This window comes from Anas platyrhynchos, chromosome 4 (genome assembly GCF_047663525.1).
Source record: "Anas platyrhynchos isolate ZD024472 breed Pekin duck chromosome 4, IASCAAS_PekinDuck_T2T, whole genome shotgun sequence".
NCBI lineage: Eukaryota > Metazoa > Chordata > Aves > Anseriformes > Anatidae > Anas > Anas platyrhynchos.
Window position 1 is genome coordinate 48,043,922 of NC_092590.1, and position 17,597 is coordinate 48,061,518.

Here is a 17,597-nt window from a genome sequence, read left to right on the forward strand (position 1 = left end):
TGGCAGCTGGAAGGTTGGCTGCGGCTGTTCTGCTGGGGGCTTGGGCAAGCAGGGGCAGTGGAGCAGGGTGCTGACAAGCAGCAGGAGGGGAGGGGAGTGCAGGTGACAGCAGTTATGTGCAGGGAGCAGTGGGTCGTACCTGATTGTGTTCTCGAGCAGCAGCTGTGTCACCAAGGGCTGCTTAAAAGTGGGGCCTCAGCTGCTGGCCATGCAGGTGTTGCAGTGAGTGCTGGTGCCTTCAGCTTGGGGCTTGGCTTTTCTGCAAGGCTCTCAGAAAAGTGTGCTTCTGAACCATCTTGGCAATGAGGGAGGGATAAGGTTCTCGGCATGGCTGGAGGAACGCGTGCTTCAGGTGGGCGTGAGGCTCGTTTGGCAGAAACCTGGGTGCCTTTGTCACTGAGCCCCGATGGCAAGTCCCACCTTGCCTAACCCTGTAGGTTTGGTTGTTTGGCAGGTGTCTGAATGGACAGAAAGCTTCCAGACTAACTTCAGAGTGTCCCCTGGTACATGGCTTCTTGAATAAAAAGGAGCTTGGGCGGTCCTTGGTGGGTAGCAGTTGTGTATCCCCAAAGGAATTGCCTTGGTTTGCAGTTGTCGGATGTTGTTCAATTATCCACAGTTAATTTTAGTGTATGCATAACTTAATAAAGACTTAGGGGAAAAAATGCACAACATATGTGAAAGCAGCTAGAGATATCGCTTTATGTAGGATTTGAAAAGAAGCTTCAAATACTTTGAGGATAGCATGGTTATAGATAGATAGTTACCTGTGGATTAAGGCCACAACAGGACGTGAGGGTGCTGAGAGGGATGCAGGTTTGTGTCTAAGCAAGCCATGGGGTCCGCCTGGGTTGTGAGTTATGGAAGTTAAGTTTCTTTGTTGTTGTGTGCCCTGGGCCTGTGTTTTTTTAGGGAAACATAAAAAACAGTGCTGCAGGAAAAGGAATGAAATTCTTATGTATTCAGCTCTTGCCTGCACAAGCACCCCAAGCAATCTTGTGAAAATGAGCAAAGAAACTAGTTTCTCCATTCACCTGGAAGAACTTGGTGAAACTACCAAGTCGGGTTCTTAAAGACACTTTCTAGTCTGTGGGATATGTTTGGTATGGCACAAGGAGCACTGAGCTTCCCACGGTGGCAGAAATTCAAGGGCACTGTGCCACGTGGGCAGGGATGCCGCTCATTGCTGCCCAGCTTCTCTTATCCAGGCGCACAGTGGTGGAAATGTAAAACAAAACAAAAAAACACACAAAAAAACATCCTCCAGACCAGAGATCTGGCGGCACTTAGAGCATGGCCAGGCTTTGGTGCCTTGCTGAGAGGCTGGGTGAGGAGGAAGGCTTCCTGTGACTCCCTTGCAGGTGGGAAGGGTGGGGAACAGCAGAGGGATGTGCTCGACATTGTGTGCCCTCCCAGACTTGTTTGGGTAGGTTTTCAGGTAACTGTGAGGTACTTTCAGACAACACATGGTGCTTTTCATCTCAGGATTGTTTATTATTTTAGTATAGACAATACCTGTGCTGTGCTGTTTTAGCAAATTCTGGAACTGAGGGCTGATTTTTGCCCAGAGAGAAGAGTGGACAGCAGAGTAACGTTCAAATTTATACTGTTTAATCCTACATTGTTCATAACCTTCTTGGAAGTGCTGCGTATCACTTAAAATGCAAAGTAGCATGAAAATTGTGCTATCACCTTGTGCAGGAGTTTTCTCAGAAATGCAAACACGATTGATGTCTGCAAGCCAGATTTCCTGTAAGGAATGTATCACCCCCTGTTGAATTCTACAGGATCACTTTGTCAAACCCTAAAACACAAATCCATACCAGTCCTGCATCATCAAAACAGAGAGCAAGTGAGCGTGGGTGACAGCTCCCAACAGTTTTGCATCAAGAAAGAAACAGTCCCCATAAATTAGAGGACTGTTGCTGTTCCTCTTCTGCAGCACAAAACCCAGCTTGCTGGGGCAGAACGTGCGGCCACAGACCGCCTCGATGATGCTCGTGGCAGGATGCCCAAGGTAATGGGGCAGCAACAGGGATGGAGCCTGCTATGAGTCTTAACCCAAGGGGCAAAGCAGGTCCAAGGGGTGGAGGCACCACTGGGCTGGAAGTGCTCAGCAGGGCACAGCGACTGTGTGACCACTGAGGCTGTCTTGGGGAGGAGGCGAGCACTGAAAATTAGTTGACTGTATCATCAGCCCTGAGGCTGCAGCGGGTAATTAAAATACATTAATATGGCTTTAATGATGGGGAAATTAAGATCTTCATTTGAAGGAAGCACTTGATCACAGGGGGATGACCCTGTATTTTAGCAAGGTTCTGTGGAATTAACCATTAACTGTTCTGAGGGTGTGCTGAGGTGCCCGCCGTGCTGGCAAGCAGACAGAAGCTGGAGTTTGAGCCGTGGCCTGCCCTTGGAGGACTCTTCCAGGCAGTCAAAACTCACAGTTCACTTTAGTCTTAAAGTACATATTTCCCAAAATGTAATGAAAGTGTAATAAGTAATATTATACTTCAGAACCTGAAGTGCAGGGACAGCCAGTGAATACAACTTGGTCTTGTTTCTGTTCCTGAATTGCTGTTGAGTACCAAGCCTGCCCTTGCGCACTGTTTCCTAGGAAATTCGCTTGTCTTTGCTTCTGGCTGTCAGCCCCTCCAGCTGGTGTTTGTGTTTTGGTTGGACACACGTTCAAGCTGGATGCAGAGGGTCCAAGTAAAGATGTTGGTGATTTGGAGATCAGAGGTGGTATTTTAATGGCAACAGCGTCAAGTGCAGCTCTCAGTAGTGGTGTGTTACTTTGCTTTTTACTTTTTTTATTGTGTCTTTTGAATCCCACTTTTGGTACCATATTAAAAACTTCAGCAGCAGAGGCCTTATTTTCGCTACCTGGCTTTGCCAAGAAGCATTGCTATGTAGAATGAACAAGAACTGAATACAGAAAGCACTGAGATGTTGACAAAATCAACATTTCTTCACCATACGAAACACAGGGTGTCTTCTACTGTGCTTTCCAATACCAGAAATGTTTTTTGGCCCTGTGGTCACTAGCAGCCCCCTTACCTATGCATGTTTTTTTACGGTGTAGTTAGAGGCTTGTGGCAGCCAGTGAGGAAGGTGAGGCAGGCAGCCTTCACAGGGACTCTTCCCTCGTGAAGTGAAGATGGCAAGTTGCTAACAGGGGACCTGTTCCCTGTAATCTCGCCTAATCCCTTTTGTGCATTAGGCTAATACTGACGTCAGGTCAGCGGCGAGTGGCCTGAGGGAAGCAGCGTTGGAGTATTCCCAATGCCAAACTCATTCTAAATGGTGAAAATGTTGCCTTGAAGTTCCCAAACTACTAGGGACGGTAAGCAGTTCAGTGATAATTGCTTCTGTCTACAGCCTGACCCTTGCACGCTGCTCCATCTACCGTGATGAGCTTTTTAATGATCTTTCTCTTTTCCCATTTCAAGGGAATTTCAACGCTGTAGGAGGTCTGTGTCCATTCAAAGGGCCCGTCCTGGTGACTTTTGTCTCCGTTCCTTTTATTTACTTGGATCTGGTACAAGCGACGCCTGGCTCCTCAAGTAACAAAATGAATAGCTCACAGGAGAGCCTTGTTAGTCTTTAAATGAAAATAATTGGGTTCTTTTAGCCTATTAGTGCTTAAGAATAGCCTGCTCTAAGTCCATTACCCCTGGGATAAAGGCTGTATTTGCAGCTGAAGGAGCAGCACGTACAACATGACGAGTTGCTAAGGAAAGCAGCTTTCCGAGTCCTCCGCCAAGCCCAGTGCGGTGGCTCGTGGAGCAGGTGAAAGCTGAATGACCCCAAACCACACTCTTGAAATGCTCTTTGCTCCCCAGCTGGCAGTCGGAAAGCACTCCTGTGACAGACGGGGCCTTTCTGGAGTTGCTCTCCTGCCCTCTCTGGCTCACACCACCAGCACCACAGGACAGGCCGCCTGCTGGGGCCCAGTCTGTGAGGGCAGCGCTCGGAGCAGGCGCTGTAGGCTTTGCTTTTTTCAGGCTTTGCCTTGCTGGAGCCTGGAGCTACGGCTAGAAAGTGAACCGGTCCTGACCCTGGGGCCTTGGGTGGCAGCGGGCTTTTCCTGGCTTTGAGAAGTGGGTGGTTAATAGTTGGTAAAAATCTAAATGCTGAGACACACCTGCTTTGGCTTGCTCTGATACCCACCATCTTCCCTTGCCACATATCTTTGTTGTAAAGATGTTGCACAGGACAGTGGAGATCTGGACAGACCGAAACTCCTCTGCCACTAGCGTGATGCTAATAATAATGAGCAGCAGAAGCCCAAAAATCCTGGCGGTGTCCCACCCTTTGCGTGGATCTTGTAGCTGTCTCGGTTTAATAATAGAGAGAAGAATCCCACCAGGCTGATAGTGGCTGTCAGTTGTTTGACTGGCACTCGTATTTAAAAGGCCTCTTGGCCAGAGACGTGTTCGGCCTTGTCTGTATGTTAGGAGCAGCTGCGTGTCAGCATGCACCGAAGCTCAGTCGGGAGGGCTGTGCGTCGAATGGCAAGCAGGAGCGTTTGGAGGCTTTGCTGCCTGCATTGCTTTTCCTGGATGATTAAGCAGTTTGCGTTTGGAAGTAATTTTCTTTATCCTAAATTCTTCTCAGCACCTGCTGCTTGTTAATCTTTGCATAAATGAGAACACGAGCCCTTATCTTACGCTCAGGAGGGGGGTCATCAAATCGTAGCAAAAATGTGCGTTTGAAAATGGCCAGCTACTTGATCCCACGGAGTGGAGTAATACCACATCGGTTGGTCTTCTCACCTTTAAAGAAGAGAAGCAAATAAAACTTAGCCTGGAGCGATCCTGGACAGAAACTCTCCTTCGGAGAAGGAAAGGAGGTGGTGTAGGGATGAGGTTCCTCATTCAGAGCTGTGGAAAGGTTCTCATTTGTCCTTGTGCTGAGTGTGTTTGGGGGCAGATCCTCTTCAGCAGGGCTCCAGCAGCGTGTCGTGGCAGCAGAAATGACAGGTCCAAGCCTCTCACGGGCACCTCTGCTGGTGCAGGCAGACAATGAGGCTGAACCAAGGGCTTGGCACCTCAGGTATGAGGCTCTCAGTGCCTCTCGCCATGGGAGTGTTTTTTCATAAATCTGCATAAAATAAAGATCTGTATTTTTTTTTTCCCCAGAAATGCTGAATTGTAGGTGAACCCCATCCAACTTGAAAATCATGCTGGGAGTGTTGGTGTCCCTTGTGGGCTCCTGCATGGCACGGTCAGAAGCATCATCAGGAACTGCCCTGTCTGCTCCCCACATCCGTCCGGCTGCACCGGGGGAGTAACCCCGATGGTTTCCTGTACTTCCTTGACAGTGCTGTGTTAAAATGTAAAAATGAGCAGAATTGGAGTAGGAAACTAATGAAGAGAGCAGCAAAGTCATAGCTACGAGATGATGATGATTGTCAAAACCTGTGCTAATGTTTTACAGCTTAATGTGATCGATGTAACAGTTGAAGCAGCAGCCTCAAACAGGATGCTTCTGTGAACATGATTTATCTCAGCAAATGCGTTCACATAAATGTTTTAAAACAAAAGGACAGATAAATCTGTCTGGAGCCCACACATGGTAGAGCTGCCAAACCTGCCACCTGTTAAAGATTTTAATGACCTGTTCTGTATTTAATGGAAAAAGTCAAATTAATGCTGTCATTAGCCTTTGCTGAGACTTCCCTCATCTCAGGAGCTGGGAGGTAGCATTTAGCACATGCCTCTCAGTAGAGCAGCTCTGCCCTTCTCATTAAACAGCAGCAAGCTGGCAAAGAGAGTGCGGTGGGTGCTGTGAGAAGGGCTTGGGGCTCTTCTGTGGCTGCAGGAGAAGGGCTCACCCGTGCCTCCCTGGGGCAGCCTGTTGTAAGAGGGAAGGAAGAGGCTTCTGCAGCACTGCAGACACAAAACGGGTGCCCAGGGAAGTATTGGATCCCCTGAGAGTCTGCAGAAGATTTACATACTGTTTTTTTTTTGCTATTTTGTTTTACCATTGGCAAGTTAAATGTGTGTTGTAAGGGCCTCCAGGTTTTGGAGATGCTTATTGTGAAGAACACAGGAAAATGGATTCTAGTGTGAAACCTCACTCTTTTCCATCCAGTATAGGGGACTCTTGGTTCCTTGTTTGTCCTTCGCTGCCTGTGATTTCTCAGCCAGGAATGCTTTCCACATCCAACGCTCAGCTGCAGTTAAGTTAGGCAGTGGCTAGGCCAAAGCTGCCTGGTGTTGCAGAAGGGATGTAAGGCAGGAAGGTGCTGTAAAAAGGCCAAGTCAGGAGGACAGGAAATGCAATAGTAAGGAAGAAAGCTGTACAGAGAGTTGTGTGGTACTTGGGTAAACTTGGCTGGAGCATCCTCAGAGCTTTTAAAGACAAACAGGGATTGTTGAGAAGAAGACGACTGGGGGAGAGGTGGACAGTGGGCATAATTCAAGTTCTTGAGGTTTTGAGTGACACGAGACAACTGTTCTCTGCTCACATCAGTGCTGATGCAGTGGCATTGCTGTGTTCATTTGGCAAAGTCAGTGTCTGTGTTTCCTTGTGAGCTTGTCCTGTCTGTGAGGACTGGCTCAGTGCATGTCCCTCAGCAGCAGGGCTGTTGGTGTTAGCCTGGGGATTCCTCGTGCCTGATGTCAGAAATGGGCTCCTGCCGTTTGTGTGGGGATCGGGCCTGGGCAATAATAGCTGTTAGTCAGCAGTGCAGGGCTTGCAAAACTGAATCCTTAAAGTAAGATATTAAAGCCTCATTAAGTACCTTTACTGCATATTTCCACTTCAAGACATTTTGCAGGAGCTTTTTCCCAAGGGCTCAATTGTGAGATGGGAATTGCGGAGCTTTCCCATGGGCCTTCTGGCTGACCACCAGCTGCCATCAGACACAACCAGGTGGCAGTTTTCACAAGCAACCTCTGCATTTTGGATGCCCATTCCCCTTTCCTTACAGCATCCTAATCACTACCTTGCTGTCTTGTGGTGATCCCTTTCCCCAGCTGCAGTCAGAGTGCTCAGACGGCTGATATGAGCTGTTTTTTGTTCTTGGCCAGTGGAAAGGACCCTTTCCAGCAACAGCTTGAGGCAGGGAACCATCCGGTGGCCAGAGGACTGCTGGTTGTTTGCCAGAAAATCTGCTGTTTGCTTTCTGTTCACCCGCTGTGGGAGCTTTGTCTTGGCCTCTCCGCTGACATAAATTGCGGTTCGTCCTCCCTGTTGGTGAGGGATATTGCAGTCTGTCTCGCAGGCTTCCATGGTCATTTATATTTTGGTAACTTATTAAAATAGCAACATGGAATCTAAGCTATTTCTATGAATACAGCATGGAGCAGAGCAGCTGCTGCAGCGCAATTAATTACGCTGGCCTCCAGTCACCCCAAACCCATTTTTACCCAAGTCAGTCTGGCACTTGGCGAGGCCCCCCAGCGGGTCTGTAGAAAGCTTGCCACACTCCTGGAGGGAAGCAGATCAGCCACGTTTCAGTGCTTTAATACCTAAAGCCACAGTAACACCCTGTATGGCTAACTGTGTTGGGCTACTGTGGTCCCTGGGTGTGCTGCTTGCCCTGCTGCAGCTCCCGCTTCACTTGATATTGTGCAAGCGTGTTCCAGTTGATAGGTACTTCTCTAGTGTCTCTTGTGCCCAAGAGTCTAGTGTTTAGAAGACCACCTTATATTTGTCTAAAACATCTGCTTTCCATGGCAATGGATGTTGAAGAACCATGTCAGTGTTTCATGGACTTGTGTTCATCCAGTAATGAAGTTTGCTCTAGTTAATAAATTTACTTTTAATCAGCCAAAATTCTCTGCTCAATATTTAAGCTGCCTATTAAAAATGTTTAAGGATACTTTTCAAAACCAAGATACTTGGGGAAAGGAACAACTAGGTCTCACGTGAAAGCTGTAGAAATGTGAGATCTGGCTCAGGTATAAAGAAGAAACTACCTGAGAAGTCCAGTTTTAAATTAGAAAAGGTGTCCTAGAATGGAAGAAACAGGCTACTATGCTTTGAATTCAATAAAAATAACAGAAAAAACCTATACCATATGCAAATTGTACAGCTGGAGAAGCAACCTGTAATCAGCAAAGGGGGTTTTTGGTTGGCGTTAATTGTTCAGGTAGCTCAGAAGACCCCAGGCTCCTGGAGATGGGCTCACAGCTAATGAGCAGTGCTGCTAATGAGTGTCCTCCCTTAGACAAGTGCCTTACACCAGCTGCCCGGAAGCCAAGTGGGATGTGTAAATGTTTCTGTGGTATTTGCAGTGCAGTAGTATTTCTAAGCTGTGCTCGTAAGCATTTATTACCTAGACAAAATATAAACAGCACATAGATACTAAAACAACAAGCCATGAAGGCATTAAAAAAACCTGCAAGAGATGTATAACCCTTGCTGTTAAGCCCTACTATTTTTTCACATGAAAGTGCAGTTCATTCTTCAATGAAAAAGTGAACGACGGTGACTTTATAGGATCAGCTCCCCTGGAATGTGCTTGCTAGCTGAAAGCAGACAAGAACATTTGCACAGGAAAGAGGAGAATCAGTCAGTGGAAGCATCTGCCACTTCTCTGACCACGTGCTGAGAAAGTCGTGTCTGCAATTGGCAGGTCCCCAGCAGCAGTGGGAACCTCTGCTACTGACTGGCCTGGGGACGCCGTGCCTGCTAGCAGGGTGCTTGGCAGCATGCAGCTGCCTTGGGAGGGAGCTGCGTGGGGTGAAATCCTACGGGCTTTCACTGCTCACAGTCAGCATGGAAATCCAGAGGACAAACGCAATCCAAACAGCCTCGAGTCATCCCTTGTCTCCAGATGAGAACAGTTAGCAGTTAAGGATTGCTGATAAGTATGTGCCTTCATCTGATTCTGACGTACTTTGGTGCTGAAGAGCCTGCAGTTCAGCTCTTGACTGTTTTGTGTCCTGTTCACATGGGACTTAGGGAACAGAGGTGGTCGCCTGTATGTAAGTGACAGCCAAACGAGGTTTCTTCTGAAAGAAGGCAGCAGGTGAACCCGAACAGGTCCAGGCTGAGGCTGCTGTGGTTCAGAGGGGATTGTCCCTGCTCTTTGTTGCCACCCTGGAGGACAGAAGACAGTATTTGTCACTGATAATTAGTTATCTGGTGCCTTTTATGGTGTGCCAGGTCTTGCCAGTCTGCTCTGAAAGGCCTCTGTAACGATGCACCTATTGCTTTTCTGCATTGTTTTCTGAGAAGGTATTGCAGTTAGTGTTTCTACGGATTCTTACACTGTTTTCCCCCTAAATTAGTCCTCCCACAGTGTGAATGCATAATTGGTATGAGTCCCAGCAAAGCACTTGATTATCATTAGCGTTCTGGTAATTTGAAATGTTTTTCTTTCCATCACGGACTCGATCCTGATTCTTTCATTCAGCCATGGGTGTTTAGCCAAGGAAAGAGCATACACTATATTGGCGTTACCTTGGAGGTAAGGCAGCTGCATGCAGTGACTACTAGTTCCCCACCTTTTCAAAACAAGATAAGAACCAAGATGGAGTAGACGGTTCAGTTTTAGGGCCCTGTTTTTTTTTTTTTTTTCTTCCTGCCTCTGAATCCTCTTGAAAAATGTTTAGTTCAATATTTAATGACTGACTTGGTTTTTCACCCGTTCAATCATACATGCTGCATTATATCTCTGCTGCTGTTTCTGTCAAGGCTGTCACCGGAGAGCTCTGTGTATAAACGCGAGGCTGTACTTGAAACCGTCTGCTGCCAAATACCATCCTTTCAGGCAATAAATGCATTGTTGAGGCCCAGATATTCTCCGGACTACGAGTCAGTAAATTTTCGTTGCAAAAGGTCTGTAAGATGTGTTCCCCAGCATTCTGATGCAATAAAAAGCATTGTGCTGTATTGGCTTTTTTCTTTGGTGGTCTATATATATTAAATATATATAAAAAGAGAATAGCTATATCTAATAAGCTAAATTTCTGCTTGGAAGGAGGATATTCTAGAGGTAAGGTTGTTCCATAATTGCCTCTGTCCTCTACAGTAATTCCTTAATGCTCAGTCATATTGTTGCCTATTGAGCAAAACCTAATGAAACTTAATTTTATCAAAACTTTCACACATGGATCTAATTAGGTGCTCCCATGGGCGTTGCTCGTGAATTTTCTCACCCCAGTGCCTCACACCCTTCTGTGATGAGCTTGGGAGAGAAGAGGAGAAGGAGGAGCAGAGTTCATTGCAGAAGCTGCTGATGTTTAGGTGAATATGCTCATTCCCTAGGGAGAAGCCAGGAGAGTAGGGGTAACACAGGGGTGTTAAAGCTTCACAAGGTGCCACAGAAAATCATCCTTGGATGGAAAAGCTGCTTCATGGGGATTCAAGATCTGTCGGAGTCCCTTAGAATAGCAGGCAGAATGGAGGGGTGGGAGGGCAGCGTGTTAAGGGTTCCTTTCACCAGGAAGGTAGTGGTTAGAGCTGAGAAATAGATGTAGGAAGAGAAAAAGCTTGTAATAATTTCAGATGGAGTCAGGAGATGGTAATTCTTCTTGCTTTCCCTTACTGGAGAGAAAAATTCCAGAGGCATACAATGTGTGAGCCTCTGCTTTTAGGGAAGCAGAGTCTTCTGTGGTGCTACAGCTTAATTTGGTGTCACCTTGCTTTCTCTTGGGGAACAAAAAGGAGCTTAGTTGTTTTATTAGTGGCTGCTCAAGCCAAGTTTGTTTTGTTCTATGGGCAAGAACTGTATGTTGGGCAGAGAGGCGCTGAACCATAGAGCAATGTATTTAAAGCAGCAGAGAAATGTACAGGATCTGTACCCATACCCTCATTGTGTTGTCGGGAAATGGACAGCTCTCTCTGTTAGGTCAGGATACATATTTTGGTGCTTGTTATGTGTGGTATTAACTTCTGTGGAAGTGAATTTGGTTCTTGATTAGAAAATTAAGCAAAAACTTAGACTTTAACCTTTTCTTAAGTAATGGAAAGGTCCCCTTTGTAGTTCTCTGTAGGGAATTTCTGGGAACTGAACAGCAACTCTCATTCTTCCACGGAAACAAACCGGAGTAATGTGTTAACGTAGTGGGAGGAGAAAATGTCAAATGCAATGGAATTTATGCCAGAAAAACTAATACTATCTATTGACCCCATTTTATTCAACCAACTCTATTTCTTCTGCAGTTTGTCTGCGTTCCTGGTGTGTTACATCCCCCTCTAGCACAGCAGCATTTCTTTATCTCTTGTGTTGCATGCTGCACAAGTACGGCCAGCTACAAAACTGCAAGCTGGTGGCTGCATTACCTGCAGTCCATTGAGCCAGAGGTCCATTTACTTAGCTGGCATTAAGACCCTCATACTTCAGTGCAGAACATCTGGCTCCTTCATTCTTATGGCAATTAGGTCTGTTGTGACTGCTGTTGTTCCTGTTGTCATACTATTTGTTGTTCTGTGCGCCAGGAAACCAGGCATGCTGTGCATTGTGCAGTGCAAGTTCTGTACGGCTCATATCGAGCAAAACCTCTTTCCATTACGCAGTGTTTGGCAAAGGGACTGAGAACCCTGTACAGAGCTACTTCCCCTGTGCAGTGGAGAAATGCTCCGAAACTGCCCCAGTGCCTTGCTGGGGCGAGCAGCGAGCGAGCTTGTGGTCGAAACCTTTTGGACTCGGTGGTGGTGACTGCCCGCCTGTCACTCAGTGCTCACACCAAATGAGCTGATCTGTGAGGGCTGCAGGTTTTTTCCTGGCAGGGAAAAAACATTGGAAACTTCTGCTGCCAAAGCAACACAGGCACTTCTGCAATGTGGTTAACCAAGCTGCAGCGGCAAACAGAGGAAGAAGCCTTGTGAAGATTCTCCGAGTCCGCTACAACGGCATGAAAGTAGCAGAAAACTCCTGGGAAGCTTCCCACAGAACAAAACACACAGAAGGAAACACAGCACTTGGTTGCAAGAGGAAAGAGGATGTAGTAATCTGTGATAAATCTTGTTGACAGAAGCTGGAAGGGTGAGGAGAACACCTGATAGGAGCGACTGCTGATAATGTGGACTTGAAGTAGCTTTCTGTAAGGGCTGGCAGGGCAAGCTGTCAGGGAGCAGGCAGACTGGTTGAGCCTTGTAGAAGTGGGTTAGCATAAATGCCAGAAACACATCTGGGCAAGAAAGCAGTTCATTTCCTCATGTATCAACATGCTTTTTGAGTAAAATCCCTCCAGATGTATAGAAGATCAGGTATTTGTAGTCAGCAACTTGGAGGGCATGGGAACTCCTTGTCCCATCAGCTTCCCCGGGACCACTGGAGTCCCTCTTGGACATGGGTGATGAGTGTGAGGTAAAATCTCCCAGGTGAGGCTGTAGTACTGCGATCCAAAGCCAAAGTGGGCTTAAGTCATTCCTGCTGCACTGCAGTATTTTGGCAAGCACATCCTTAAGTGGGCCTTCAGTTAGAGGCTGAGTATATGCAGATCTTAAACTTTCTTGAAAATTCTTTTATTCTATGTGCAACGTAAAACCAAGCTTTAACTAGTTGAAGCTTCGTAGCTTTGACAGCCCACGGTCTTCCACATATGTGTTTAGAAAAACGTATGTATGTATTTTACATGCTTCGATGTTTCCAATAGTAGTTTTAAAAATACTAAAATATATTACCAATTGAGAGCATGTTTTCTTTTTAAATAACAGCAGTGTTGTGTATGGTGTTGCTGAGATCACTTCAAATAAATGTAGCTGCCATGTGGGATTTAGGCTTTGCGTTTTAGTAGGGGAAGTAAGTTTCATCTGTAGAACAAAAGAGCTGAAGTTACAAATATTATGACTGTTTTGTTCTTAGGTTCTTAAAAGTCTGTCGCTATGACAGCTCACTGTGAAGTAAATATTGAAAGGATTGTACATCAAAGAATCAGAAAGCATCACATTGTAATGAGACTGCGTGCGTACAGCTAATGAATCACAGCCAATTTAAGTGCAGTTCTCATTTACTGTCTCATAAATTGATTCTAGGTTACAGTGCTGTAGGCTAGGTCTCCTTAATTTTGTATTTTTTTGTTTAATTGAATAACATGGTGTGTAATTACCATAAGTATGCTTATGTATTCATCAACACAAGCTCCTGAGCCACCGAAATTTGCTCCAGAGCGAAGACTCTGTTGTGCTCATCCCATGATGCATGCAGAGCTTTTCTCGATTAAAAACAGTTCAAGCTGGAAATTACAATGGGCAGCAAAATTATGCCAGTCATAATGTTTTATGGCATGTGACATAAAGTACGTGTCGTTAACAATGCTTTTTAAAGTTACACATTCTTTGGGTTAATTTTTGTATTTGGTTTTGCCTTCTCTGTTGTGAGAAGGCTGTCTCGTGGTCCCTGTCCTCTTTCCACCAGTTGGCAGTCCTGCTCTTAGTGTAGGTCATAGCAGCAAATGCATCAAACCAACCCCTTATGTCTCAGATAAGCGTCCCCTGCAGCACACTGAGGCGTGAGTGGTACAAAAATCTGCGTGGTATTAAAAGCCTAACAGAAGGGTGGAGGGAAAAAAAAAAAAGGTTAAAGCCATTACTGAACGCCTTTGTTAATTAAGGTGTTCTATGATGTTGGCTTTTTGGATAATCCCTCCTCAGTCTTGCTTTGGAAATCAGCTGGCCAGGAGCAATGACACGCATTCATGTATGCTGCTGCCAAAAGGAAAAAAAAAGAAGCATTTGTCTATCCAAAGTCGGGTAGCAGTTTTGATCCCCTATTTGATGTTTTTTTCCTTAGGGTACCATCTTTCTGCCTGGCAACAGAGTAATTGAGCACCCCTGCAATGAAGAAAGTCCAGGGAAGTTCCTTTTTGAAGTTGTTCCAGGTAGGATATTCTGCTCCTTGTACAAACTGTTTGCACTTGTATTCTCGGTGATGAATGGCCACATCTGTTTGGCCAGAACAGAAGCTGAAGGTGATTAATGATTCAATTTAAGGAAAAAAAAATTGGTTAATTTGTTAATACTCTGATTCATTTGTGTTTTTTTCACTTACCTCTGGGCAGCATAGGAAAACAACGTGGTTTTTATTTGTCAGTGTAAAGTATGATTGCTTTGGAGCCAGGTGTTGTGGCATACAGGTGGTACAAGTGTATTGTGCAATTATTTCAGATGGTATTGGATGTCACAAAATGGTGCTTCTACTGGCAATGAAGGGATCAGTTGCTTGGCAGCAACAGCTTCTCAGTGTAGCCTGTGGTCTGAGGGCACCGGTAGCAGCACCTAACACTGCTACCCTGTCCCTGGGGGTGGATAACAGCACTGAGCATAGCTGCTTTGAAACCTAAACTTGTTTTTAGCGTGGCTTTTCTTGCTTATGTTTTTCTGGGAGTGGGTTTGTCTAAAGAACATTGCCCTGCTAACTGAGTGGTACTCCTGCCTGCCTGTATTACTGGAGTGATTTGATAAGCGTCTCCACATCTAGTTAGCCCACTGTGTTTATTCAATATATTCTCTTAATCCCCATGTTACCTTCCAGTGTACTTTCCCATTATGGCTATTTAAAAGGATGGATTGTGGATAATGTTTATTGAAATCGATCTCTGTGCTCTTGCTCTTAAACCAAGTGGATGTGAACTTAAAAACTTGTCATGACGAATATGTGGAGTTTTTGATATATTGTGAAGTGCAAGGAATAGGAAATACACTTCCAAGTTAAGGAGGCCACTCGCTCATCAGGTAAGGAGGAGCAGAGCAAAATGGAATTCGCAGCCGCAGCTCAACACAGAGTGCCTTTTGTTTTGTACATAGTAAGGAATCCAACTATGACAGCTACGTGCTGTAAGGGGTAAGTATGTGAAGAAAGCGAGCGTGGTATCTGTTTTTGAGGTTTCCTTAATGCTCACCCGAGCTTGAATTGATCACATTTTTAAGTTTTTTTTTTTTTTCTCTGTGTTCTATATCTTACTTGTTCAAAGTACCGAGGTAAACCTGTTAACTTCACAAGCCTGGGGTCGACTCTAATCTTGATTCCACTGAGAAGTGTTGAGAGGCACCGAGCTTGGTGCTGTTGCACCCACTCCTCCTGAAGGACATTGCCAGGGGAGAAGCAGCCTCTGTTTCTGCTGCAGCTGGAAGGCACTGCCGAAGAAATGCCAGCTGTGCATCTGGCTGATAACAGGGTGGTAGGAAACAGTATGGGGTTATGGCTACAGCAGCCACATGCAGGCCCTTCTGTGCATCTTGAAGCACCTTCTGGCATGCTTGCTTGTTGTGTGTGAAGCTGCCCCAAGCAGCACCAATTCCCCTGGCATGTGCAGAGCACATTTGGAGGCTGGGCCTTGCCACCGAGTTGGAATGCATGTTTGTTACCTACATTGCAGAAAGCTTCTGGAAAACACCGTGTTTTTCCCTGTTCTTGAGGTGCTGGGACACTGTTAAGCTTCAGGCATCATCTGCGTTGCTTCCTTTCCCATAATTGACTGCTCTTCCCTGTTTTTTGGAGTGCCAGCAGCTCTCAGGACATTTCCTGCCAGCCTGGACTGTTAAGTGCCCAATGTGCTGAAGATAAGAGAGGGTTCCTACCTATCTGGGTTTGTTAGCTCACTTTTCATTCCGAGTATGAGGTTTTGAAAGTGTTTAAGGTAGGAGTGCTATATTTATTTTTTGCCCTCTGGTAATGACTCTGCGGCTGTAGTGACACTGGAGCAGTTGTCCTGGGGAGATACTGTGCCATGGGGTCACGACAAAAATGTAGGTCTTCAGCAGCTCCAAATAAAACTGAGACACGGACTGATCAGGAAGGCATCCTAGTGCCCATGGAAGCATTGTCAGCTGTATGTTAAGCAGAGACGAAGTGAGTTTCCTCCTGCTGTTGTGTCACCCTTACTGCTACAGACAAGCGCTGTCAGTGCTTTGTAAGGGAGCTGCTTGTCACCAGGGTGCTCGTGGGGATGTTGGTTGTAGAGGTAGATGGCAACAATGGGATGTGGTTTCATGGGTATAACTGAGCCAACATGGGTATATACTGTAGCCAACATTTTCTTTAGCATTTCTCAACTTTTGTGTGAGAAAACAGCTACGTATCAACAAGATCTACTTGCAAGGATTTTTCTTTTGTCAGCTTAGCTGAACCTCGTGTTAAATGCATGGCACTGAGGCTCCCTCTTTTCTTGGAATGACGCTTTATAATCCCAAAGGCAGCAGTGACAAGTCCTCTTTTTGTCTGTCACATCAGTGGGTGGCCAGAAAACTTGTGTGTGTGTTTGTTTATTGGAAATACATGCAAATCATTTTGGGAATGCATGTGGGAGTTGGTTTGTGCTATGAAACTAATTCTCTTTGTACGGCCGTCTGTGAAGATGAATGAAAGAGACGTATGTGTGGAGACAAATGCCTTCTAGTTTTGTTGGTGCTGTAATTAAAATACAGATGCTTGAATTTGCATTTTCAAAACATTCTGTTCATTCCTTAAGCCGTGACATTATTTAACACTTGACTTTTTTTTTTTTTTTTTTTTTTTTTTCCCCCTGAACTGATGAAGATACTCTACAGGAATGGAACCATCTCCTGTACAGCGTGGGGCCAGGCTGCTCCGCTGTGCTGGCGTTTTCTGCACCGGAGTCAGTGTGACTGCCAGGTGATTAATGACTGGGGTTATTAACAGCCTCCCTCATGCTCAGGGGAGTGTTTCATTTCGGTTGTGGTGGAGGCTGCTGAGCAGGGATTAAATAGTGACTGGGTGGGATGGAAATGAGAAGTCCCTGTTGTCTTCAGAAAGGCGCTTTGTGGAACCCGAAGTATCGCAGTCCAGCACCAGTGTCTCTGAACTCCTTGCTGCTTGGGTAGAGCTGAGCTACCAAGTCACTTGATGGGGAACAAATGAGAAAATGGGTCATCTGCATTAAAGCAACTTCAGTGAAAAATCCTTCTGGTTCATATGCTGTCATAGTAATGTTTCTGAAGATGCAACAACTTGCATGCCCCTCACGTTTTCCTTTGACTGAAAATCATTTTTGTGCTTAGCTCTTAAGGGTTACTCAGGCTGTTCTGCAGGAGCTGTAATATGGCAGGGAAATCGCTTGGCTCTGCTGCTGCTTCTTTCTGGACCTGTGGTTCTGCTGATCTCGTGTCTGCACAGCTCCAGGGCTGTCTCCTTACCCCCAGAACGTGGGGTTAGGCCTTTCTTGAGCCGTGGATGGTGGGGACTGCAGAGAGCAGGAATTACCTCAGTGCTGTCTGCTCCGCATGCTCACAGGTTGGTTTGTCAGGCCCAAAAGCTGTGGCCAGGAAAGAGGCTGGGAAGTGCTGCTGGAGAATTGCACTGCTCCTGTTCCTGTGCATGGGTTCTGGGTGAACATCTTTTCAGGAGGCAGCTACTCTGTGATGATGGGCAGCGAAAGCATCACTTCTGTGGTGCAAAGTGAAATCAGGCCAGATGGATTTGCCCCAGTGACACAGCTTCAGCTGCTTCAAGAGGAAAGAAACACTGGATATAAATCTAAATAGGACATGCTTAAAATATTTAAGCTACTTCCTGAATGCTTTATCTGGACAGAGTGTTAAACAAAAGCAGTTTCTCCAGACTGCCACACACCAGCCTGTCTCAGGACTCACTGTGGCACTCCAGCAGTGTGTGTCTCTGATGCTGATCAAACATTAGGCTGCTGTTACATCTCAGCTTCCCTCATAAGAATCAT

The 17,597-nt window shown here is 46.0% G+C and overlaps 1 protein-coding gene across 7 annotated transcripts in view; it reads left to right on the top strand.

Annotated features, from left to right (window-relative positions):
* The window catches only part of ARHGAP24 (Rho GTPase activating protein 24), a 214,846-nt gene that overhangs the window by 85,801 nt on the left and 111,448 nt on the right, over window positions 1-17,597 (top strand). For 5 of the 7 annotated variants that reach the window (XM_072037524.1, XM_072037526.1, XM_038177988.2 and 2 more), the window contains exon 3: window positions 13,697-13,784. The exons of 1 other annotated variant lie outside the window; for it this stretch is intronic. In XM_072037524.1, coding sequence (XP_071893625.1) covers window positions 13,697-13,784 — 88 coding nt within the window. Of the gene's footprint in view, window positions 1-13,696; window positions 13,785-16,441; window positions 16,538-17,597 lie in introns of all 7 variants that reach the window. One more of the 7 variants, XM_072037528.1, reaches the window with a different exon arrangement.